This window comes from Dromaius novaehollandiae, chromosome 3 (genome assembly GCF_036370855.1).
Source record: "Dromaius novaehollandiae isolate bDroNov1 chromosome 3, bDroNov1.hap1, whole genome shotgun sequence".
NCBI classification, from domain to species: domain Eukaryota; kingdom Metazoa; phylum Chordata; class Aves; order Casuariiformes; family Dromaiidae; genus Dromaius; species Dromaius novaehollandiae.
The window spans coordinates 89,173,764-89,196,774 of NC_088100.1; the positions used below are offsets into that span (position 1 = coordinate 89,173,764).

The following is a 23,011-nucleotide window of genomic DNA, read 5'->3' on the forward strand; positions in this document are numbered from 1 at the left end:
AGTGCCTCTGAACATCCAGGAGAGGAGAGAAGAAGGAAAAGAAAAACCCACCAACAATAACTTAAAAACTTGGTACTTTACAGTATGTTCAATAGGGTAGAGAAACAGGCATGGTCAAAATAAGGAATACGTCAAGTTGAAAATATCTTTGTTATAGCAAAGCAATAGTGGGGCAAATATTGTCATCAACAGAAGCATTCGTAGCTCTCCACTTGATAAAATACAGAGCTGTAAAGTCCTGACTTTCATTCTGCCATTTATGCCCACTGGCATCACCTTAGTAAAAAGACATGGGGCATGAATGTGCATATAAAAAATAATAATAATAAAAGTTTCCATATTTTCTTCACTAGTGCTCCAATATATTGGGTGACCATCACACTGTTTCTGTAATGCCACAACATTGTCCAACTTCAGATATCTCTCCTGAGGCTGAAGACTTGTAAAGTGGGGAAAGCTAATTAACAACTCATAAAAGGAAGAGTTCTAATCCTTTCTCCCTGAACCATGCAGCATTGCCCCTTCTCTGCATTTGTCAGACACTGGTGAATCGAGCCAGCATGGTCACCTGGAGAAAATGCTACTTCTGCAAGAAACTCTTCTCAACAAAAGGTTGGTGGCTGGAGTCAGCTCAGCGAGAGATGCAGCAAGGTCCAGAGACAGAACAACATCGGTGACCACAGTGCACTCAGGTGGGATGAGGGAAAGAGCAGGGCTCATGCTCTCCCACCCGAGCACCTCTGAGATGTTGCGCTGACTCACTCCATCTAACATAGCTTCACTCAAAAGCTCTTCTTCACCGATTTCCTTGCTGAGAAGCTCAATAAAGATCTGAAATTACTGCTGTTTATCACAGGTCATAACCATGTGATTACCACCACCATGAGAAGCCCCAAAGCATCACTTACTGCATCTCATCTGCATGGATTGTATGTTCAATAATGATCTAAAAGAAATCAAAGAAAGGACCATGGCCAGTCTCCATTGTAAGCTTAATTATTCCATAGGGGGTAAAAAAACAATATGGAAAAAGCTTCATCTTCAGCAGTGTAAATTCTCTAAACTAGATAACAGAGCATGCATATTTCACATGAAATCCATCTGGTAAAGTTCAGGCCAAACCAGAGTGCCAACACAAGACACTAAAACAATTCAAGTGGAGAGTAGGTAGCACATAAAATTCTTCCTCTGAGTCTCTCTACTGGTTGTTTTTCAATCTGCATATTTTGTCAGGGAAAATTGCAAACTACATCACAATAGTTCAATCACCTATAAAAAAAATTCCAGATAAACAGGACAGTTGATTATACTACTCCTTCCTCTTCCACCCATGGCAAAAAAGATTCCACTGTTGTGCAAACAGACAAAAAAATTAAAAAGTCATGTACTGCACTTCTTCATTTCCTTAAAAGAAGCTCTTCCTTTTGTTTATGTCAGAAGAAAAACATCTAAGAGTCAGATTTCTATCATAACAAAACACTTGATAAAACAATTAAAACATGCACAAACATCCTTAAAAGAAATCTCATGCTGGAATATATTAATCAATTACAAATCAGAAACAAATAAGTTAAAGCTATGAGCATTGTCCATATGAAGTACTTCTACTAGCATTTCTCAAATGAAACTTTCTCAAGTGAAAGAAATAGAATATATAGAGAAAAGCCAATAAAATTTAACTTGTAACATAACAAACATTTTACATATTGTGGAAATGAATTTCAAGTACTTTCCATGTAGCCTTTTCAGAACAGATAACACACCCTGAGACCTGAGACCCTGGGAAGAGCACAGTTTGTGGGACACAGTACTGTTACAAACACCCATTAGTACATATTACTAAATGACAAAACAGAATGTGAATATATCTACAAATACAAGACATTGCACTTTATGGAAGAAATCTAGTCATACTGTATGCTCTTCATCACCATTTAAAAAACAAAAAAGTTCAAAAACCAGTTGATTCAATCAACCTAAGTTATGTTTTCATTGAGATATTATTTAATTTTTTCCCCAACAGCTTTAACATGATAATTTAAAAAGAAAAAGAATCACTTGGTTGCTACTTAAAAGTATTATATTTATAAAAATAGCTAAACCTTTTCCATGCAAAAAATTGCTTAAATACTGACTGAATAGAAAAAAAAAATACATAGTCTGATTTCACTTTAGGTTATATATCATATTCTCATCCTATCTACTGAACTTCCCCTCAAAAATAAATCAAGAACACAAAGAAAGGATTATTTATGAGCTGTCAAGCAATCACATTTTAACACTTACTTTTGTGAAGATCTGAAAAAAGTCAATTGCAGGTGGCAGCTGAGAGGCATCCCGGATCTCCGCTTTCAGATACAGTTGCAGTGTCTGTGCAAGGTGCCTGAGGCCCTCTTTCATTTCCTCACTTAGTTGTTCAGTATCTTAAGGGGAAGAAAAACAGAAGTATACTAAGGCGTAAAAAGAACCTTTCAGCAACATCTTGAAAGTGTCCTATGGCAGCCATACAGTCTAGACATTTCCAACCTCAAAATTAATTATGACAGAGGGCAATTTTGACAGAGGCCAGACACTTGTCATTTTTTTGACAGCTACCTATCAACAGAAAGCAGAGTTTATCAAGTTGCTACTACCAAATCATATAAATATGATGGTGAATGAAAGATCAAAAGCCAATAGATAAAGCAGATGTGTAAGCACATGTAAGACATTAGGTACAAAAATTAGGCATCTGGAACTGTAACATTAAAGAAAGTGTTTGAAATGTCATGCAGCAATTCCTTCCTCCTTGCAGCAGTGCATATTTTTATATTGCATCCTCTATAAGATGTGTCAGAAACACTATGCTGGCAGATGAAAAGGGAGGCAGTTTCAGGGACAAAGGACGTTCCATACACTGAAGCTAGAAAACAGAAGGGATATGAAGGAATATTAAGTAAATACAATTTCTGTATTAAATAATAAACCACCATTTTTCATGTGGAGAGTCAGGTTAGGGAACACTTAAACAGGACATAAGCAAGACCATAGGACCTGACAAGGATGCACCCAAAAGCTCATGGTGATCAGGACAGGTGCCTGAGGGCCAGAAGGAAGCAAGTATCACTCCAATCTTCAAAAAGGGCAAGAGGGAGGATCTAGGAAACTACAGGCCAGTCAGCCTCACCTCAGTCCCTGGGAAGATGGAGGAACTAATCCTAGATGCTATTTCCAGACACGTGAAAAACAAGATTGGGAGTAGGCAGCATGGATCCCCAAAAGGGAATCATGCTTTACCAACCTGACAGCTATGATGAGGTAACGGGCTTGGTAGATGCGGGGAGAGCAGTAGATGTTGTTTACCTTGACTTCAGTAAGGCTTTTGACACCATCTCCCATAACATCTTCACAGACAAGCTGATGAAGTACAGACTAGATAACTGAACAGTGAGGTGGACTGAAAATGGCTGAACTGCCAGGCTCAGAAGGCTGTGATCAGCAGCATGAAGTCCAGCAGCAGGACAGTCACTAGTGGCGTCCTCCAGGGATCAACCCTGGGGCCAATATGGTTAACCATCTTCATTAATGGCCTGGATGGTAGGGCAGAGTGTACCCTCAGCAAGCTTGCAGATGATACAAAACTAGGAAGAGTGGCTGAGACACCAGAGGGTTGTGCAGCCATTCAGAGGGACCTCAACAGGCTGGAGAAGTGGGCAGAGAGGAAGCTCATAAGGCTCAACATAGGAAGTGCCAAGTCCTGTCCTTGGGGAAGGGTAACCCCAGGCACCAGTAACCAGTAAAGGGTGAGGGCTGACTGGCTGGAGAGCAGCTTTGCAGAGAAGGAGCTGGGGGTCCTGGTGGACATCAAGTTGAACACGTGCCAGCAATGCACCCTCATGGCAAAGGCGGCCAACAGTCTCCTGCGCTGCATTAGTATGTACTACTACATTAAAACGATCACACAATTTATCTCAAAAGGTACTCTGAACACACATATTTCTTATTTGCTCTATATTGGTGTTCACTAGCTAAATTCGCAAGGCCTGGCAGAATGATACTATCCTTAGCAGATGAGAATAACTGTGCTTCTTGGTGTAGGAAAGATACAGGCATGCAAGCGCCACACCTGATGCCAGAATACTTTGGAAATTCCTTGATAGCCAATTTTTATTTCACACAGACCACACAAGTGAGCTGCTTTAATAACCTTCTATAAATCACTTTCGGAAGGGCACTGAGTGCTACCTTGCTAAAACTGCCAGTGCCTACCTGATTGGTTAACTACCAACCAGAAGCCTTCCAATGCAACCAGCTAGCAAGCAACAACAGTCTCCTCTGGGTCTGGTATGGGTTTTCCTAATTGCAAACTCCTTCTGCTGTCTTGTTTAGAGTTTCTCTGGAGCCACTGATGGCCACCCTGGTTAGCTGAGTGATGCAATCCTACCAGCATACTGCAGTAACACAAAAACACCCATCTTCATACTACATACAGAGAATGAGAAGTATCTGTATTATATAGCTTTGGTTCCCATTCCAGTGTAAATTAACACCTTCCAAGTCTGCTTGCCTTCTAATGGCCAAATACTGCTGCTGAAATGCTGTCATCATTTCTTACATTGCCTATTTGGTATTACCCTGTCAGATGAGAAGCTATTGTTAGAAATAGCTCATCCACATCTGCTAAGCCCACGCCCAGGCAGAGTAGGAAACATGCTGAGCAGGCAACGACACAAGCTGAACATCAGGGTGGCCTAGGACTCTTCTCTGGCAAGGCCAGGGAAGGACAGACAAGCTCGCCCAGAGCACACTCAGTGCTAACTGATGTGAACTTTGTGAGGAGTTGAGTCTTAAGACTGTTGGGATAGGCCCCTTGATACCTGGCCAAAAAAAAAAAAAAAAAAAAAAAAAAAAAAAAAAAAGGTGTAACTGAAGTACTTGCTTTCTTATAGCTACCTAAAATGCTATCCATGTGTGTCTTAAGTGTGGACATTTGAAGGTGATGTTGCAAACTTGAATGTACAAAGACAGGAATCCATATATGCATGCTCTTTGCAGTGTAGGGACACCTCTGGTATGGAAAAGTATCACATTTGTCAGGACTGTATTGGCTAATAATCTGTCTTCAAGAGAAGCAACAAACTTTTGGATGACTGCAAAATTCAAGTTTTGAAAACATTTTCAAAACATCACAGACAAACATGCATTTACTACATTATGTTGTTTTAAAACTACTTTTTTGAAAAAAAATGAAGATGCTTTTTTTCCTTTAATTTTTCAAAAGAGCACCGCATTTTAAGTTTGCATCATACCATTCATCTTAAATTATTTAATGCACATTGCAAAATGTATTGTGATAAAAAAAAGAGACAGCATGTTTTGCTTCACTATTAGTGAATAAAACAACCTCCAAGAGGGAAAACAGTCATCTAAACAGCACACTGTAAAGGGACACTACAGTTTAGGACAGATGTGAACAAGATTACAGAATCGAACTGTAACTTCAGGGAGAACTTAGAGAGATAGAAGTAGAATTCAGTTATTCAAGTTGGAGTCTGCCCAGGACATCAGAGTTGACAATCCTAACAAAAAGTCCCATAAGATCTTTAATGGCTAATGTTCAAGACCTGGTTTTCACAACACATCAAGAAACCAAGGCAGAAAAAGTGAAACAAAATTTGTAAATGCCTTTACTTTGCATTTTTAGGAATGTGTTTAATTGTGTCAGAAACCTGATAGGGTTTGTGGAAAGTTTTCTAAATAAGGCATGGGGATTTAATCACGCAGCTCTGATACTCATACAAGTAATGCAGAAAAAAGTCTGCCCACAATATTGCACACAAGCTCCTTTCTGCATTCTGAACCTTGGTACGCATAACCACAGTTGATTTCTGAATGGTCTTAACAGATACTGAGCCTGATGTATCACATAAGTAACTGCAAGTCTTATAATGAAAGAGAACTAGCGAAAGTAGCAGTGCACACAGTCACCCCTCCTCCTTAGTTTCAGAGTACAAAATGAATTTGAAGAAAATATGGAACTGATAACAGAACCTCATAAAGGGCTAAACTCCTCCAAATCTTTTAAATAAGAAGTATTACACATTTTATCATATAATGATTTCATAATTGTGTAAAATATCATGTAAACTGAATAAAAGCAAGCAAGCCACCCACATTGAAAACCATCCAACTGTATAAAATAACACTGAAAAGTCATAGTGCGAAGAAGACTGAGACAGCACAGTTAGAACACCAATTTTCAAATCTTTTGGACTTCCAAAAGAAGATAAAGGAATATCAATAAAAATCATTCTTTCTGTAATATTTATGATTACAGTGTTAAAACACAATCTTGCATTATAAAACCAGTTCCTAAGAAGATTTTTGCTTTGGAAGATCACATGCATTTCCAATTCATGTGATTCCCTCCAGTGACATTGTTTCCCCCATATTATTTCAGCCTCTAATGAAGAGGCTTTCCTTTCACATAGATTCTGCCAAGTAGCAAAGGAAAATAAATCCCAAATCTGTATCAACACTGTCTGTAAGTTGTACAGGGAAAAACATAAATGAAATTACAGTAAATGGGAAAAATATAAATGAAATAGCAGCTTTTTGAGGATACAGGGCCAGTGAAGTATCATAGGTACTACGAATTATCATAGCATCCCAAAATATTCCTTTGGACCTCTCTAACTGCAAAACTGTAAACATACTTTATTCATTGTAGCAAGGAAGTTGTAAAAACAACAAGAGTAAACAGCCAAAACCTTTACAAAAGTTTATGCAAGTGTTGTAACTCATTTGTACTGTACTCTATAGAGTATCAGCTTTGATTAATATATAGGAGTCCTGAACATTTTGCACTTTGGAATTCAAAAGATTACACAGGAAGAGCTCTCACAGTGTAAATACAGATAAAACAGGAGATGTGGATCTCTTATGTGCCTCCTTGTGAAGTGACTGGTTATGAAACCGCTATTTATAAAGCTGTGAGACAGCAGCCCTCACACCTGTATAGCATCTGCATTTCCTTCAGAATGAGAGTTTTATTACAAGCTTTTGGCATTTTACAGATTTTTGTACCATTTGTTCATTGCAGCTCAGTCCCATTCAATACCAAGCTTCTCTCCAGCAACTTATCACACTCTTTTCCCTTTGTCTCCAGTAAAGGAAAACGGAGCATCTCCTGAGGGGTGCTAAGAAAAATGAATTCTGTACCAAATTAGCAGTTCAACAAAATAATACAAACAAAAAAATCATGCCTATGTTAGAGAAATGTGCTTTACAAATTATTAAATTTTTTTTGTCTTTTTTTTTGTTTGTTTTTAAAAAGGGAACCTATTCCCTCGGCCCTCCTCCCAGTTCCTCCTCTGCCACTGTGCAACCAGCCATTGGTATAATGGATAAACATAAAGAGTTTTCCTTCCTGGATCCCAGCAGTGCCCTGAAGCGTAAAAGCCAGTAGTCCTCATCTCCGTAACTTTATTTGAAGCAACTTGAATTGTTCCTCTTAATTCAAATAATCATCTAATTTCTTGTAAACCTTTGTTATTCAATGAACAATTTGAGAATATCTGAACAGTGAACCCTACTGTTTGAAATTACTGAAATAAATTTCCTTTGTCCTTTTTAATTTGTTGCCTTATTAGCATCTTTTGCCCTTGCATTTTTGGGGAAGGTGACAATGTCAGGATCTACAGCAGTAAAACAACATACTATAGTTACTGTATTCTTTAGGTTTGCTTGTGAGTTTTTTTATTTTTACAAAACTAGAGCAATATATCAAGTTGTTTTAAATCCAAACCTACAAACATCACAAAGAAGATGCTGAGGTAAGCAAAATATTCATGTTACTCTACAAAATCCCTTTAAATAAGATTTATCTTCTGCTGCAAGAATGAACTAAGTATGTATTTCTTCTCTTATAAATCTTAAAACTTTAACCTAGTGCAAACTCCAGAAAAACATTTTCTATTTTAACAGAAGCTCAGCTGAGAGACTATAAAGATGATCCTTTCCCATCCAAGCATCTGAAACTTGTCAAATCACAGGGATATCTGCACAATTTTATCTTTTCTTCTACATGACTTCTCAATGAGAAGGAATAAATAAATAAATAAATAAAGGATATGCACATAGTCTTTCTGAATTGTGGAGCTCTCTCCTTTTACTTGAAGCTATTATGAAGTGTTATGCAAAAAGATATAAATGATGAAAAATGCATATAAATATTTTGTTTATAAAAGTTTTAATTTGAAATTGAATGTAATGAAGCAGTCATCAGGTAAAGTTTAGAACCTGAACAGGTAAGATATATACTGTAAAATGAAGAAAAATATTAAAAGCAAAAAGTCAAGTGTAAATTTTGCCTGAAAAATAAGGCACAGGTGTTTGCCTTGATCTATGAAAAACCTGTTCTTCCCCACAAAGATTTTAGTAGTTTCAGTTTTGTCTTGCCTTTTTCACACCACATTCTAATATTTTACAGAGCAAACTCTCAGAAGGCAAGTTGCAAGAAAACTGGATGGTCGTTTCATAAAACGGACCTTGGAAGCATTCGTGCAATATGGTTGGCAATTACTTACTTGACTGAAGATCAGAAAAAGAGTAGAGTTTCTCTGAAAGGCATGCTGATTGTCTAAGCTGTAGAGAAAAACAGATAATTAACACTTACATAGCATGCTTTATCTTAAAAACACTCTATAGTACTGAATTATTCCATAGGATATGACAATAAAGTAAATAGGTAAGGCTAATAGCATCAATATCAGTCTGGTCTTTTGCTTATTCCGTATGTTCTTTAAACGATCATAACAATACTAATTATTATGGTGTTATGACACTTTCTTGTAATGTATTTTCTTGACTTTTCTGATCCTTAAGAATTTACTTTAGCCCTTCACACTATAACTGAAAGCAATTTCTAAGATTAGCAGCCTCAGATCTCATGCTACTATAATTAATATACAGTTTAGCTGTATATATTTGCCCTTTAAAACAATTATATGCATATACACCTCCTGACAATGTATAAATTAAGATATTACATCATATTTTATCATCTCAGACCACAACAAATGCACATATTTTTGTTCAAGACAGACAACACCATGGCAGGGTCAGCAAAAAAGGGCTAATATTTTTGATTTACAACCTCACAATCATAAGCTGCTTAACCTAACAAAGATTTAGTCAATGTAAATTAATCAAACTATGGGAACGTCAAACACCCAAGACTTCCAAGAGATTTTAGAAAAAAATCTAATTGAGGTTAAGCTAACCCAGCATTACAAGTATGGCATTATGCATCCTAAAGAAAGTGCTAGCTAACAGCATTTTGTCCTTACCACATGTCTTTCTGACTTTTACGTAAGCAAGGCTGAATTAGGATTCAACTAAAGGTAATGGAAAAGCACCAGTAATTTCAGTAGTATCAAAAAAAAGAAAAGGTGTGCCCTTCCCCTGATTTGTCTCCAGGCAGAAAAAAAATTTTAGATGCTATCACATAGTCACAAGGAAAGAAACCTCATAAACAGGCCCCTTGACCTTAATTTTGTCCATTTTGGTATCTCTTGATCCTTTCAGCATTTCTGCAGATTAATCAGTCTTGCAGTGCAGGTGCAATTGCAAGTCCAATTGCAAGGTCCAAGTGCTGGTCTATGCAGGTCCAATTTTGTTCATCGACCCTAGTCACTTCTGCTTTCTAGTTCTTAATTATATTGAAAATGTAAAGTAAAAAAGCATTTCCCTGAAACCATGACACTGAATACATCTAACAGAATGTCACTTACCAGTTTAAAAACAATCCTGCCAGCAAGCCTGACGGAGTCTGGAGGAAAATTGGGCTCAATGCTCTTAAGACACTTGCATTCCTGCTTGTGGTCCTGCCAAGCTTCTTTCTATTGGGTTTTTAAAAGGAAGAGAAAGAAAAACGACATATTGTTTTACTAACATGTATCCTAATAAGACTATATATGTATGTGCGCACGCGCGCGTGCTTACACTTACACCTACACACATACATACATGTAAGAATATATCTATGATGTTCTGGGTTCTCGCCGTTTTCTTCATCTTGCACCTTTTCCTCACTGTTTGCAACAGGTCTCTGCCTCTTAGCTGGAAAGGGCAAGGGAGTGAGAAACCTCAGCACAGCTGTAAGATTCTGCTCCACTCTGTGCAATATTTTAGGTCAACAGTTTTCTAGAATATTGACACAGACTAAGTGCATCCTTTCGGAGAACAAACCTGAGCGCTTGCAGGATTACCTGGAATTTGATTAAATGAACAACTCTGGCAGGATTCGGTATTTGATGGCATCCAAAGAGAAGGGTTGGAGAAATTTTCAGACCCTGACTTCAGTCTGCTTTATGGTATTGACAATATAGGCACACCATACTTTTTTCTGACATTGTATCTGCTTCCTTACTGCACAAAATGAATATGCGAAGATGGAATTCAATCTGTAAGAAGAAATATCTTCACTTTTTATTGTATGTTCCTGTTATATGACTGTTTTTGTTACCTTTATGCAACATGCTATAAATAGCATCATGGCTTAGTTTAAATTGATACTACCATTCCATTTAACTGAAATTTTTATTAAACAAACAAATAGGGCCTGAAGCTTATTTCACCATAGCGAGAAGAGACAAAGCTGCATCTTAGTTCTGCCAACATACAGAACACTCCAGGCAACAGTTTACTCAGAATTTGAGAACACAGAGGCCTACAGAGTCTGTCCACTTCACCAAAATGCAGCTGCCCACAGAAAGCAGCAAGTTTCCCGCACTGTAAAAACTGTCTCCTAAAGACCTTCAATTAGGCATTAATGCCCACTGCTGGGAGGACTGGTGATGATATGTGCAAAGCTCAAAGATGAGGAACACTTGCTGTGACCAAAATTTATGAAAATAGAAGGAGGAACCAAAAATACTGTAGTTGTATATCATACCTGGACCTGCAATTTTTGTTTCAGAGACCACTTCTATTTGGGTACCAGACACTGAATAACACTTTCGCAGCAGAGAAGAGATGCAGTGACAAGGTGAAGGAAAGTTGTCGTACACTGAAATACATCTTTTGTCAAAATCAGCATGTAAAAGCAACAAGAATGAGTCTCCAGCTAAGAGAAATTCATTTTGGAAGAGAATCAATTTCTGATTAAGGGGGATTTTTTTGTTGTGGGTTTTTTCTTTTTTTTGGCCTTTACAATCTTAAAGTTCTGTTTTATAATTCACAGAAAGTCCAAGCCCGTTTAATTAATAAGTCTTTATATATTTAATACATATATTCATAGTAAATGTTTGAAGCCACTGAGCTGTTTCAAATACTTTTGTAAAAGCAAATTGAAAAAACAGGACACACAAAGAAATTGCTATAATGACAAGAACTCAGAATAGCCAAGGCCTTCTGAAGGTGACATTTTCTCATAGAAATGCAGAAGGACAAAAACAACCAACTCAGAAAAACAGCTTCTCTTAAGCAACTGCCACACACCAAATGATACTGTCCAATATGAAGCAATTCTTTTATGTTCAGCAATAAAATAAGAGGGAAGAAGAGGACAGTATCATGTAAAAGCATACATCACAACTGTGGACACTGGCATGCTAGTTATGAAGATTAAATAAATTGTATGATAGCCTTTGCAAAAGAAAAAAAGCTGCATTGGGGTAACTAGGCTTCACCACTAACATCACTTGTTCTATTTCTTTTTTTTAATTGGCTTACATATAATAAATAAATTCTACATTTTTTTTTCTTTCAGATACACAGGAGATTTGCAATTTCATTTCCTTTACGTATAACTCTATGAGGGGAGAATAATGACACTGAGAACGCATTAATCCAAATACAGCTAGCATCACATACTGTCTGACAAATAAAAGTTAAGTATCTACTGCTGAATAGGATTATTCTTGTCCATAAGAAACAAGGTCATGCTTGTAATTGTCCAGGCATCATTCTGTGTAATATGATTATATTGACATTTTTATCCCACTTAAACTAAAACTGTTCTTTGGAGTGAGCCTTTATCTGTCAAAATTTTTCCTTATGTAAATGTTGCACAGAATTTTAAGTATGCTAAAGGTGACATCAAAATGATTAATAGCTCACCCAACCAATAAAGCACTAATGAGATGAAATATGTGGTCCTACATTGCATAATGTGCCACATTCCTTAGAGATGCATTTCCATACCAGAAAAACATTTAGATCACACGCTTCCTTAAAAATAGTGCTTAGACTGAAACTGATGCCAAAAAGGAATTAGTATGATTCCTTTGCTGAAGGAATGCTGGAACGGGAATTGCCATTCAAGTCTTTGCAATTGGCTGGGGTGAGGGAAGCTCCAAATGTATTAAATATAATGAAATTCAAAAATATTTCTTCTCACTACCAATACAACAAGAATGCAAATTACAGAACTACCTGCAAAGACTATTATTTGTGGCACTGGAGAGACCTGCTTTTAAGTCAGTCTCTAACAATACCTACTGATGAGATTATACTAGCCCCACAGTTCTCCATGGGAGAAATGTTCTTAACCCTGCATGTCTCAGCTTTCAGTCAGAGTTTTTATATCCCATATCCAGTAAACTGTACAGAGTAGAAGTCTGGTCACCTTTTCTCCTTAGGGACTCCTCTCCTTTCCTACCAGGGAATTTCTTCCTATTTTTCAATAGAATTTTTTTTTTCCTGTTAGAAAGGAGCACTATTAGAAGGAAGCAAAGACAGGGCAGTATCCAACATGCCTCCTCCAGACGTCACTACCCTTAGCAGCTCAAAAAAAAAAAAACACCCCAAAAAACAAAAACAAACAAACAAACAACCCCCCCGCCTTTCACCTCACTCCAAATTCAGTTTTTCATTCAAGCTCAGTGTATCCGAATGTCAATTCTTTAGGCTTTACCTAAGTGAAAAGGGTCAGAGCCCATATGACTTAGAAAATACTGCAGTATACAGCAGGTCACTGGTGGCAGACAGAGTCTGCCCACCCCGTGACCAAGCAGCACACAAGCACCAGTGCAGTACTGTGTTTCATTTGACAACACAGACCCAGGGGCAGTCACCTTCTGTGGGCTCAGGGCATGGGTAGAGATCACTTGCTTCTGCCCGTGAAGTCTCATGTATTTTTAGCTGAGCTGTTTTGCCAAGTTAAGAGAAATGGGTCTGTTCCTGGATTGAGAGAGACACTATCCCCATCTCCAAATACTCCCTAATCCCATGTTTAGGAAACCAAGGTTTCTTTCATCTCCTGTGCAGCATCAAAGAATATGAATGCTTCCTGCAGATTAACATGCTAATGGAAAGCAGTTAACGATGGGAGCTCATCAAAAAAAATTTCAAAGTGGGGTATTTTTCCACTGGAAAGTATCACTTTGTTATTAAGACACAATTTGTAATTTCCAAAGGATCATTTAAATTCTTACAAAATGTCATTTGGATTTTTTTTTTTTTTTAAATGAAGGCATTTCAATAGTCTGATCATGATACATGGTGAATTCTATCTGAAATGATTCTCCCATTTGTCAGGGATTATTTAAATCACTGGTCCCCAATGTAGGTTGAAGCAGCATGGGGCACAAATTAATAAACACTGCCAGAGGAGATCACAGCAGAGATTAAGAGGAGGAGACAGATGTGGCAACTCTATAGGTTTGGGGAGATACCCAACAGACAAGGCTGCTAGAAAACAGCACTAAGAAATAAAGAACAGTAAGCATCAGCAGGTGGCAAAGGGGCTGCAGCAGAGGAGCAGAAGTGTTGAGGAAGAAAGAGAGTCCGTGAGGTCCAATTAAAGAAATGGTTAGGAGCAAAAGGCCTAGATATACTTGATCCTGAAATCAGGATTCAGTGGAGGACATCAGCCAGAAGGAACTCTTGCTATAGCTTCCAGTCCTACAGCTCTAATCCTTTTCTGAAGTAAGTTAAAGTGTTAAAAAGGAAAGCGAATTGTTTCAACTGGCCTGAAAAGGGATCACAGGAAATTTGGAAATCTGACACAATTCACTTGAAATTTTCAATTTTGACATCATACAGAGATTTCTACAAACTGGAAATCCTAATTCCCATATAGTTTTGTTCAGGATTCCCTTGTTCTACCCACCTATTTCCTCAAAAGATAATAATTCTCAATGTAAGCTCCATGAAGAGAAACATCTTTCAAAAGACTAATTCTTCCCCTATAGCTTAGCAGTAAGACAGTTTTTCATAACTACCTGACATTTTAAAACAAGTGAAGATTTTTACAAGATGTTTGATGCTTTAAGAATGACTCATTTTCGGTAATTTGAAGGTTGGTATTTCAAAGCTTCCTTCATAAAGTCCACTTTTATCCTAAACCTAGTTCAGCTACTCTCAGATTGATCCAACACTTTGGAGGGACATGAGTTTTAAAGCACTCATGAAAGTCTTTTACTTTCATTCTAATTTCATGTACTTGTATTAAGCAGAAAAGTCTAGAAAATTAAGTCTTTTTAAGCTTCACTTAAGTGTTTAGTATTGCAGGATTAATTTCTTAAACATCTAAAATTAACCAAATCATTCTGCCACTAAGTATAAATTGTAAACCCAGCCACAAAATTTGCATTTCTAAGTTGATCTATATTTATAAACACAAAATCATCCTGCTCTGCTAATATTCACCTTTTTAAATGTGCAAACAGCAATTTGATTCAATATCCAGCTGTTTATTTTGTTCAGCAATTAGTTCAATTAGAATTGCACAGATGAATGAGTTGCAGTAAAGACACAGAGGCTAGGTAAAGCCTAAAGCCTTTGGCTTGGCCAAGGAGAACTGTGCTCACAAGTACTGCAAGAACAGAAAGACTTGCCCAAATAGTCAACCCCCATAAATCCACTCTTTTAACTAGAAAACAGCCTCTTTCCCAGATGTTCCCAATTGCTACCTAGTATTATACAGACTTACAAAAATATACTTCCAACTAGAAACATGCACAGCATTTAAGCACACATGGCTTCTAGTAGCACAAGCTCATCTCACTGAAATCGACGTCTACAACTCTGGATGTACAGAAACCTGAGCTGGCAAGACAAGGACCGTAGAGCTGGAAGCGCAATGCAAAGACACCCAAGATGACTTCAGGCTATCCAGCATGAATCCCAGAAGTGTGTTCATGCAGTACTATTCCCAGAGGTACAAGCCCCATTTCCTAGCTTCACTGCTACCACATGCAAACCAGAACAGGGTATTGCATTATTCCTTCCAGACCTTGTTGTGCAGGTCAGTGCCAGCACAGGGAGTGCTGCACAGTATCTCATTTCACAGCAAAGACACACCACCAGCAGCTTTACCACTGACTCTCGAGAAATACTTGTTTTAAACTTGTTTTACAAATACTCTGGTCTTTTATATTCTTCACAGTCATATTTTCCTTGTTATTTTCCATAATAAATCTACCTGTGGCATTATTATTGATGCTGCAGTAAGTACCTAATGTACGTTGCACGCATTGGTCATATAACGAATCAAAATGACATATCTTCTTCCTTTCCTCCTCCATATGTTTTAATCCCAAAACGGAAGGGCTTTGGCATATTGAAAATGCCACAGATTATATTAAGGAAGAACTGTTTATGGAAGCATATAACGTATAAAAAGGTGATTTGAAGGTCATTGAGACTACTTAAAAAGTTAAAATCACATGCATTTAATAGAGTATCACTACTAGCCTGCTTTGAACTTTAGTAAGTTTTCTTCATTTTTCTCCTCACTTTTTCCTCTATGTAAAAAAAATAAAGAGAAACCACAATGCAAAGCTAGGAGAAATCATTTAAAAATTCATATCAAAGAGTCTGTAAGGCAACCCTCATGGCTGGAATCTCAGATGGCTGATTCCCTGCCATCTTATACCTTACGCAGACATCTACCCCTGCATGAGGCTATCGCTCCCTTTCAGTACCATGTCGGGCCATCTTCCACACACATGCATAAGTGACGATACAAGCCAAATATTAAAACTTAGATTTTAGGATTGAACACCTTTAAGTAGTTTTTTGTAGGATAGTATCACAGGACCACGCAGGCTGGGAGGGACCTTGGGAGGTCTGTAGTCCAACCCCCTGCCCAAAGCAGGATCAGCTCCACGGTCAGACCAGGGTGCTCAGGGCTTTATCCTACAGGGTCCTGAAACCCTCCAAGGAGGCAACTGCATAACCTCTGTGGGCAGCCTGTTCCACTGCCTGGCCATCCTCAGGATGAAAAAGCTTCTGCTTATACCTCATCTGAATCTCTCTTGTTTTAACTTACACCAGGTGTCCCTTGTCCCCCTGCCATGTGGCGCTCTGAAGAGCCTGGCTCCACCTTCTCTACACCTTCCTCCTAGGTACCAGGGGCTGCTGTTTGGTTGCCCCGCAGCCTTCTCTACTTTGCAAATTCTTCAATCCTATTTCTTCTTAAGGAACCAGAATATATGCTTTGCCATGATGAACCTCACTCTTGAAATACAAATTATTTTACTACCAAATTGGCTTACAGCCTTCAGTCTACAACCAGCAATACTGAAGAACCTTTTTTACCCCTCTAATCAAACAAAACAAAACATTAAACATTTCAACAATTTTGTCTGTTTTATCTCAATGATTACAATCTTGTGTCCATAGCTATAAAAATAGTAAAAAAATAAAATAAGGTAACGTGTTTACACTCTGTCCATAACTACAGATAAAAAATTGCCATGAGGAAAATGAGAAAAACACATGAAGATCCTGTAAATGAAGTATTCAAATGGCTGTTTTTCTTCAGAACCGTATAGCAGTTATTTTTCATCTTACCTGACAGGATTTACCACAGTATTTAGCAACCTTGCACTGAGAGCATCTGTGCAGATGTTCATTCCTGTTTAAAAAAAAAAAAAAAAAAGAAGCATGTATAAATACAAATAAAGCTTTGTATTTATTCTTCTTGCATAACTAATAATTATCAAATAGGCAAGAAGAGAATCTGAAAAAACAAGAAACTCATTGTCACATAGAAATCACACTGTTACATACAAAGGTACATTCTCAGTACTCATAAGTCAGCACAACAGCGGCCTCTTTGCATCAACAGTAAAGATATCAAACATCCTTTTTTTTGACCATACAGCTATAATCCTGAGGAATTTGATTTTGTAGATAACAATAGAATTAGAGCTGTGCAATACAGCTAGTTAATACTTTTATTATCTGCCTTAAGCAAGGCTTCACTGTGAACCTGCGAGTTGTGACATCAAATTATAGCTTTATAATAGAGCCTGAAGTTACATCTCAGCAGAAATTTCTATCTTAGAAAAATACTTCTTCTGATTGGTGGGCAGTAAGACCAAAATAAAAATTCAGTTAGACAGAAAAAATAAAGTCTAGTGAAAGTGAGAAGGATGAGATAACTATCAGATATACAACGCAATCTAATGGTTAAAAGAATCTCCTGACTCAAATACAATTTTCTGATGCTGTGTCAGTTTATAGTTATATGAGGTAAGAAGAAAATATGACTGAAGTTTTGTAAATTTTTAGACACTAAGAAGATATTAAAGCACATAGGAAATAATACTTACACCTCAAATACTTTAGATCAGTAGAAACCTGAAACAGACTTTGATGCTCCCCTCTTAATTTCCTGTAGAAAATACTGAATGTGCTGCATGACTTCAGTAACACTGAGAGGTTTTCACCTTGATACCTTAATATGCAAAGCTACCTACATGCTTTATGGGCATACATAAACCCTGAGAAAACAGCATATACTTTTTTTGTTTCTTTTTTCTTTCTTTCTTTTTTTTTTTTTTTTTTAAAGACTGAAGGAAGGGTAGTTACATTACAGATACATCAATAAACAGGACTGCATAATTTTTATTACTACACCTTAGACTTATTCCTGGCCATGCCTCTGACCTTAATAACGTACAGCACCCAACTGCGTGCCACTGTGACCTGGCGAGGCGGGTGCAGCCGAATGCAGCTCAGTCACTCCAAGGAAGTGCCATTGCGTACTGCCCACAAGTTACACTGAAGTACCCCTTCTTCATCCCTCTGCAAAGTAAGGGAGGGGACACACACACACACACACACACACACACACACACACACACACACACACAGAGTTATAATACCTTATTTTTAGCAGCCTAAAAATCTCATTACAAATATTAACTCAGTCTTCCAATATATTTTTAAAATAACTAAACATCTAACGTGGCCCATTTCAAACTGAAATGGCAAGTCCAAGTTTTCAGTTTATAGACTTTCCTCTACAAGATTCCCAGTGGCTTCCCATCAATACTACATACATCCTTCTCACTCTTACCCCCAATGGCAACTGATGCAACTAAAACACAGTGCAATTCTCTGTCTCTGCTGACACCAAAAGGAAATTCCTTCACTCTTCAACAGTTCAGAGACTACATAACGCATATTCTGACTCCCAGCAAAACTGCTTTATCATATGACCAACCTTTCTTCTTAAAATTGCTTAGTTATCCCCAAGTTTTAATTTCTATATGTGACTTTAAAATTGCAGAATAATCTCTAAAGCCAACACCCAAAGCAGGAAAACCACCAATAGCCCACAAACTTCAACCTAGAACTTTTGAATGATGAATTTAGTTCACTGATCCTAGCCGTGAAATCATAACTATTGGAAGTAAAAGCAGAATGCCAGAAACACCAATGAAACAACCTCTAGCACAAACCAACCTCTCCTTTCCCTAAATCCCACAAAAGAAAAAAGTATTTCACTAATGTATGAAATTATTGCTATGCTTGAATAATTAAAATAATCTTACGATTCTTATAAGCATTAGAGGCATTTAGATGGCTTCATTCAAAGATTAAGAGGAGCAATACATACAGATCATAAGCCCATGCCTTCCTTACCTTCCTACCTGCAAAGCCAGGCTTGGGAACTGAAAAAAAAACTGTTAATTTTTGTCAACTCCTTTAAACAAAACCTAAAATCTTTCTCAAATTAAAAAAAAAAAACAAAAAAACAAAAAACCCTGTTATTTAACTTAAATGTATGATGCCCAAGGATAATCCAAAGTTAGAAACAAGTACGAAGTCTTCACTTTGCCTGCAGAGAAGAGCTTCTTGTCTTTTAAGGCTGAAAAGTGGCACAACTCTAACCAGCCTATGATATAGGAGTGCATATTTCTCATTTTAGATTAGGATCTTAGGTCAGAATAATTTGGGGAAGAAACACACTTTCCTCTGCAGTAAATATTCTGCTGAAGAAAAAAAGTGTCTTGTCTGAAACCGCTCACTGATTTCATTATCAGTAGCTCACCCTACTGCAGACTGACTGAGCAAAATAGTTTTGAAGACAGAAATTTTGGCTCTAAATGATATGCATCCTAACACCTTAATTATGACTTTGATAAAAAAAAAAAAAACTTACAACTTAAGTCACATACCCATTAAAGTAACAAGAAGCTGCAGCATCAACAAGTAAATCACAGATACACAAACCAGAGTACATTCTTAAGTGAATGAATGCCATAACCAGTGGAGAACTCTCTCCTACAGACTTCTAAAGTATCACTTTCCTACCTCAGATGGCTAGATACAATGGCCTTAATATACTGCAAATACAGATTGCCTTGGTTTACTTCTTCCACGAGATGCCAGGATTTATAAGTCAAGTCACCAACATTTATTCATTCTGTCTTCCGAAAAACAATTTGTGCACCAGTCTCCACAAAGCACCAAGCTTCTTCAGTTCCCACTGAAGTTTCAATACATTACTGAATTAGTCCCCTTGTACCCAAGGCTTAACACCGAAGAAGCAGCAAACGCATATACACAAAAACATAAGGACCATCACTCAAAACTTGGGTTTTTGCCAAATTGACATTACCATTCAGATTATTTGAATAAGGAGACTCCCTGCTGGCACTGTATAATGAATGAACTACCCATCCATCTTTGGGGGTTTCTTTGAATGACGAGCAGATGTAGGATGCTTGCTGCAGAGCTGAACGGCAAAGCTACTGATGAAATCATGGCTCTTTCTTTTGATCCTCTCCTTCCCCTCAAATCTCCTTCCTTTACATTTATAGCACCCATGAATCTTGCAATATAGCAGCTTAAACGTAAAATGGCATGATCTAAAACACTTAATTTGAACATAAAGAATTCAGCAATAAAATTCATGTATTCATATATATAGGATTCATATATTTTAGAATATTTTTTAAAAGAGAGACAGTTTGCCTAGTTTATTCCTACCCTTCTCAACATTTCATTTATGTTATAGGCACTACTGAAACAATTCAAGTCACTAAAATTCCATGTATTTCCATGATATTTCCATGTATTTCTTATTAACTGTGCATATCATTTGGAAACAGTATCAGGTTACACACAGGGTATCTACTGCAACTCACCTAACATGATTAGCCTCATGGCTGATACAATGCACAGAATTTGAACTAACACATTCAGCAGTAATACTTTAGTCTCTGAAAAGGTTTCTGCTGCAAAATAAAATAAAATTAAGATACAGCAATTTAAAATAAATTATTAGTTTTCCAATACAATTTCAGCAAGATTTTCCATCTCTAAACCCCTTATTGGCCACCACGAATAAGGATTTTAGTCTATATTAAAAAATTTGACAGCAATAAAGTAAGAGGGAGCTGTCAGTTGCCCTCCAGTGTAGTGTTATGGTTGGGAGCAAAATCTTACCCAGAGGAATTTGTATATTACTACTTATTTTCGTTATTATTGGCTACAAGCTCCATTGACAGAGTGGGCCCCCCAATGTACGCACAAGACAAAGATGAACCTTATAAGTGGAGGGCAGAGGAGAGGAAGCCTCAAAAGATGGATGTGGACAGGAGACAAAACCCCTGAGATAGGGAAATAATAAGTAAGGCTGTTCAGTAGGAAGTGACATGCACAAGAAAAAAAAAGTACTGCCCCCCGTTTTTCTCCCCCCACCACCTTTTTGTTTTTGTTTAAGGTACCATAGCAGCAGAGCATTTTAAGGAGGGATCGAAGAACAGTGGGGTGGCCCGGTCTACCGGGGAGCTCTTCCCACGTATGAGCAGCCGCGTGGAAAAGAGCCTGAAAAAGCCCCATTAAAAACCTCACGAGAACATGATGAGCTCTGCGTCACATACAGGACCAAAGAGGTTGCTCTGTGTTTGCCTGCACTGTCAGGTCCCGTAGTGCCACATCCACACGCTTACAACACCCGAAACATCACCCTTTGAGAAATGCCAAATTCACAGCCAAAGCACCCTGACAATACCAACATGGCCTCAATAAAAGGAAGTACTTTTGCTTGCCAGGAAAGGCAATTTAAAAAAACATAGCAAAACCCAAACAATTAGGCTACCTAATTTACTATGAAAATGTATCTACACTTCCCTGGTGATTACAGGCCCTTGACTCTCAGCCCCTGCTTGTGAGCTAAGTGTTGGCTATAACAGCACATTTCATTACCACAGAGTGCTCAACAGTGCTTTTTTTTTTTTTTTTTAAACACAGTTTATTCACACGTCAGCTTCTGCCGCAGCTTGCAGGACAAAAAGGTGATCTCATATCAATTCCCTGCTGGATGTGTGGTTGATGCTGTTTTTTTCCATCAGTAATCCATCCCCATAACACATGTAAGAAAAGAGCTGCTCTTTCAGATGCATGTCATATCCAACCCATTTCCCAAACAAATTCTTAGACCTGTGAAATTCAGTCAAACATGTCAAGCGCATAAAGTCTACCAGGGTTTTTTGAGCGTAGGCATTTAAAACCTGTCATGAAGTGAAAACAATTGATACTCCCGATAAGCAAACACGTCCCGATAAGAAACACGTTCAGAGTTTTACTGATCTGTTTCTGTCTTCTAATAACAAAGATCCCAGTAACACAGTATTTTTAATGTGGCAGATCTGTGAGCAGATCTCCTCACCTCTCTCCCACCAAAAGAATAACGCAGTATAATGGCACAGCTGGTGTCCCAACTGGTACGCCCGGCTGCCTACTGCACAGGCACCCATGACCCTGCCGGGGGGATCTTCAGCACCTTCAGCTCCAACTACGTGACCACAGGACCCGCAGCCCTGGTGCAAAGGGGCCGCATCCTGCTCCAGCGGGTGCTAAGCCAAGCCCACTCAGCCTTTTGCACCCCATGCTATGAGTTGGTAAAAAATAGAGTATTCAGAAAGTATAGATTAAAACACAGCAGGCCTGTAGGGGAGCTTGACTTCCATCAGAAACAGGCTTCAAAAGGAAGCCACGTATCTATCGTCTTTGAAATAGAGTCACAGGGCTTATCTGCTGTCAGGTACGTAGTTACATGGCCGCTCAGCTTCAACTTAAGCCTTTGAGTTTAAGGGGCAAGAGTACAAAGTTAAGGAACCTTGAAGTCGTACAAAAATCTCCAATATTCTTCATCTGCACTCTACTGTGTTGAATAAGTTACAAGAATTAATCTTTTTTCCTGTAACAGCAGCACTGGGGAGAAGTACCTTTTGAAGAGTAGCAGGAACACCACAAATTTAAAGATGATAACTGAAGTTAACTGTCAGGGATCAGAGTAACTTTCTTCAAGGGAGACCTAAGATAGATTTTTTTTTTTTTAATACAACAAAGACAAAAACACACCTTTATTCCCAAATATAATAATCATCCGCTTTATATTAGTACTACAGTAGTGGTACCGCATTGTCCGGGTGCAGGGGAGAAGGAGAATATGAATAACCAAAACACTTGGCCTGTGCTGAAAGTTTAGTTAAGGCATTTGTCCTCCCAAGCACAGCACCTACTAACACAGACAAAAATACAGTTTATTCAGCATGATGTTTCATAACTCAAATCTTTGCTTCTGAAGTTTCATGTGCCACTCAATGCTTCAGCTCACTGCTATTTTCTAGAATTCTTATTATACCTGTCTTTGTATGCAACTCCCTGAAAACAGTTTTGGATACACTGTATAAGAATGAACAGAATTCAAGTAGATTAGGGGAGAAAGAGAATCCTTACAGTGCACCTCAACTCTGTTCAGATTTTATAACCATCCTTG

General features: G+C 37.9%; 1 protein-coding gene across 4 annotated transcripts in view; it reads right to left on the minus strand.

Moving 5' to 3' along the window:
* The window catches only part of SMYD3 (SET and MYND domain containing 3), a 429,715-nt gene that overhangs the window by 360,078 nt on the left and 46,626 nt on the right, over nucleotides 1-23,011 (minus strand). For 2 of the 4 annotated variants that reach the window (XM_026102659.2, XM_064509418.1), the window contains exons 2-6: nucleotides 16,783-16,846; nucleotides 10,009-10,101; nucleotides 9,774-9,881; nucleotides 8,568-8,625; nucleotides 2,287-2,423 (exon numbers count right to left, since the gene is read on the minus strand). In XM_026102659.2, coding sequence (XP_025958444.2) covers nucleotides 2,287-2,423; nucleotides 8,568-8,625; nucleotides 9,774-9,881; nucleotides 10,009-10,101; nucleotides 16,783-16,846 — 460 coding nt within the window. The remainder of the gene's footprint in view (nucleotides 1-2,286; nucleotides 2,424-8,567; nucleotides 8,626-9,773; nucleotides 9,882-10,008; nucleotides 10,102-16,782; nucleotides 16,847-23,011) is intronic. The other 2 variants (XM_026102660.2, XM_064509419.1) reach the window with 1 other exon arrangement.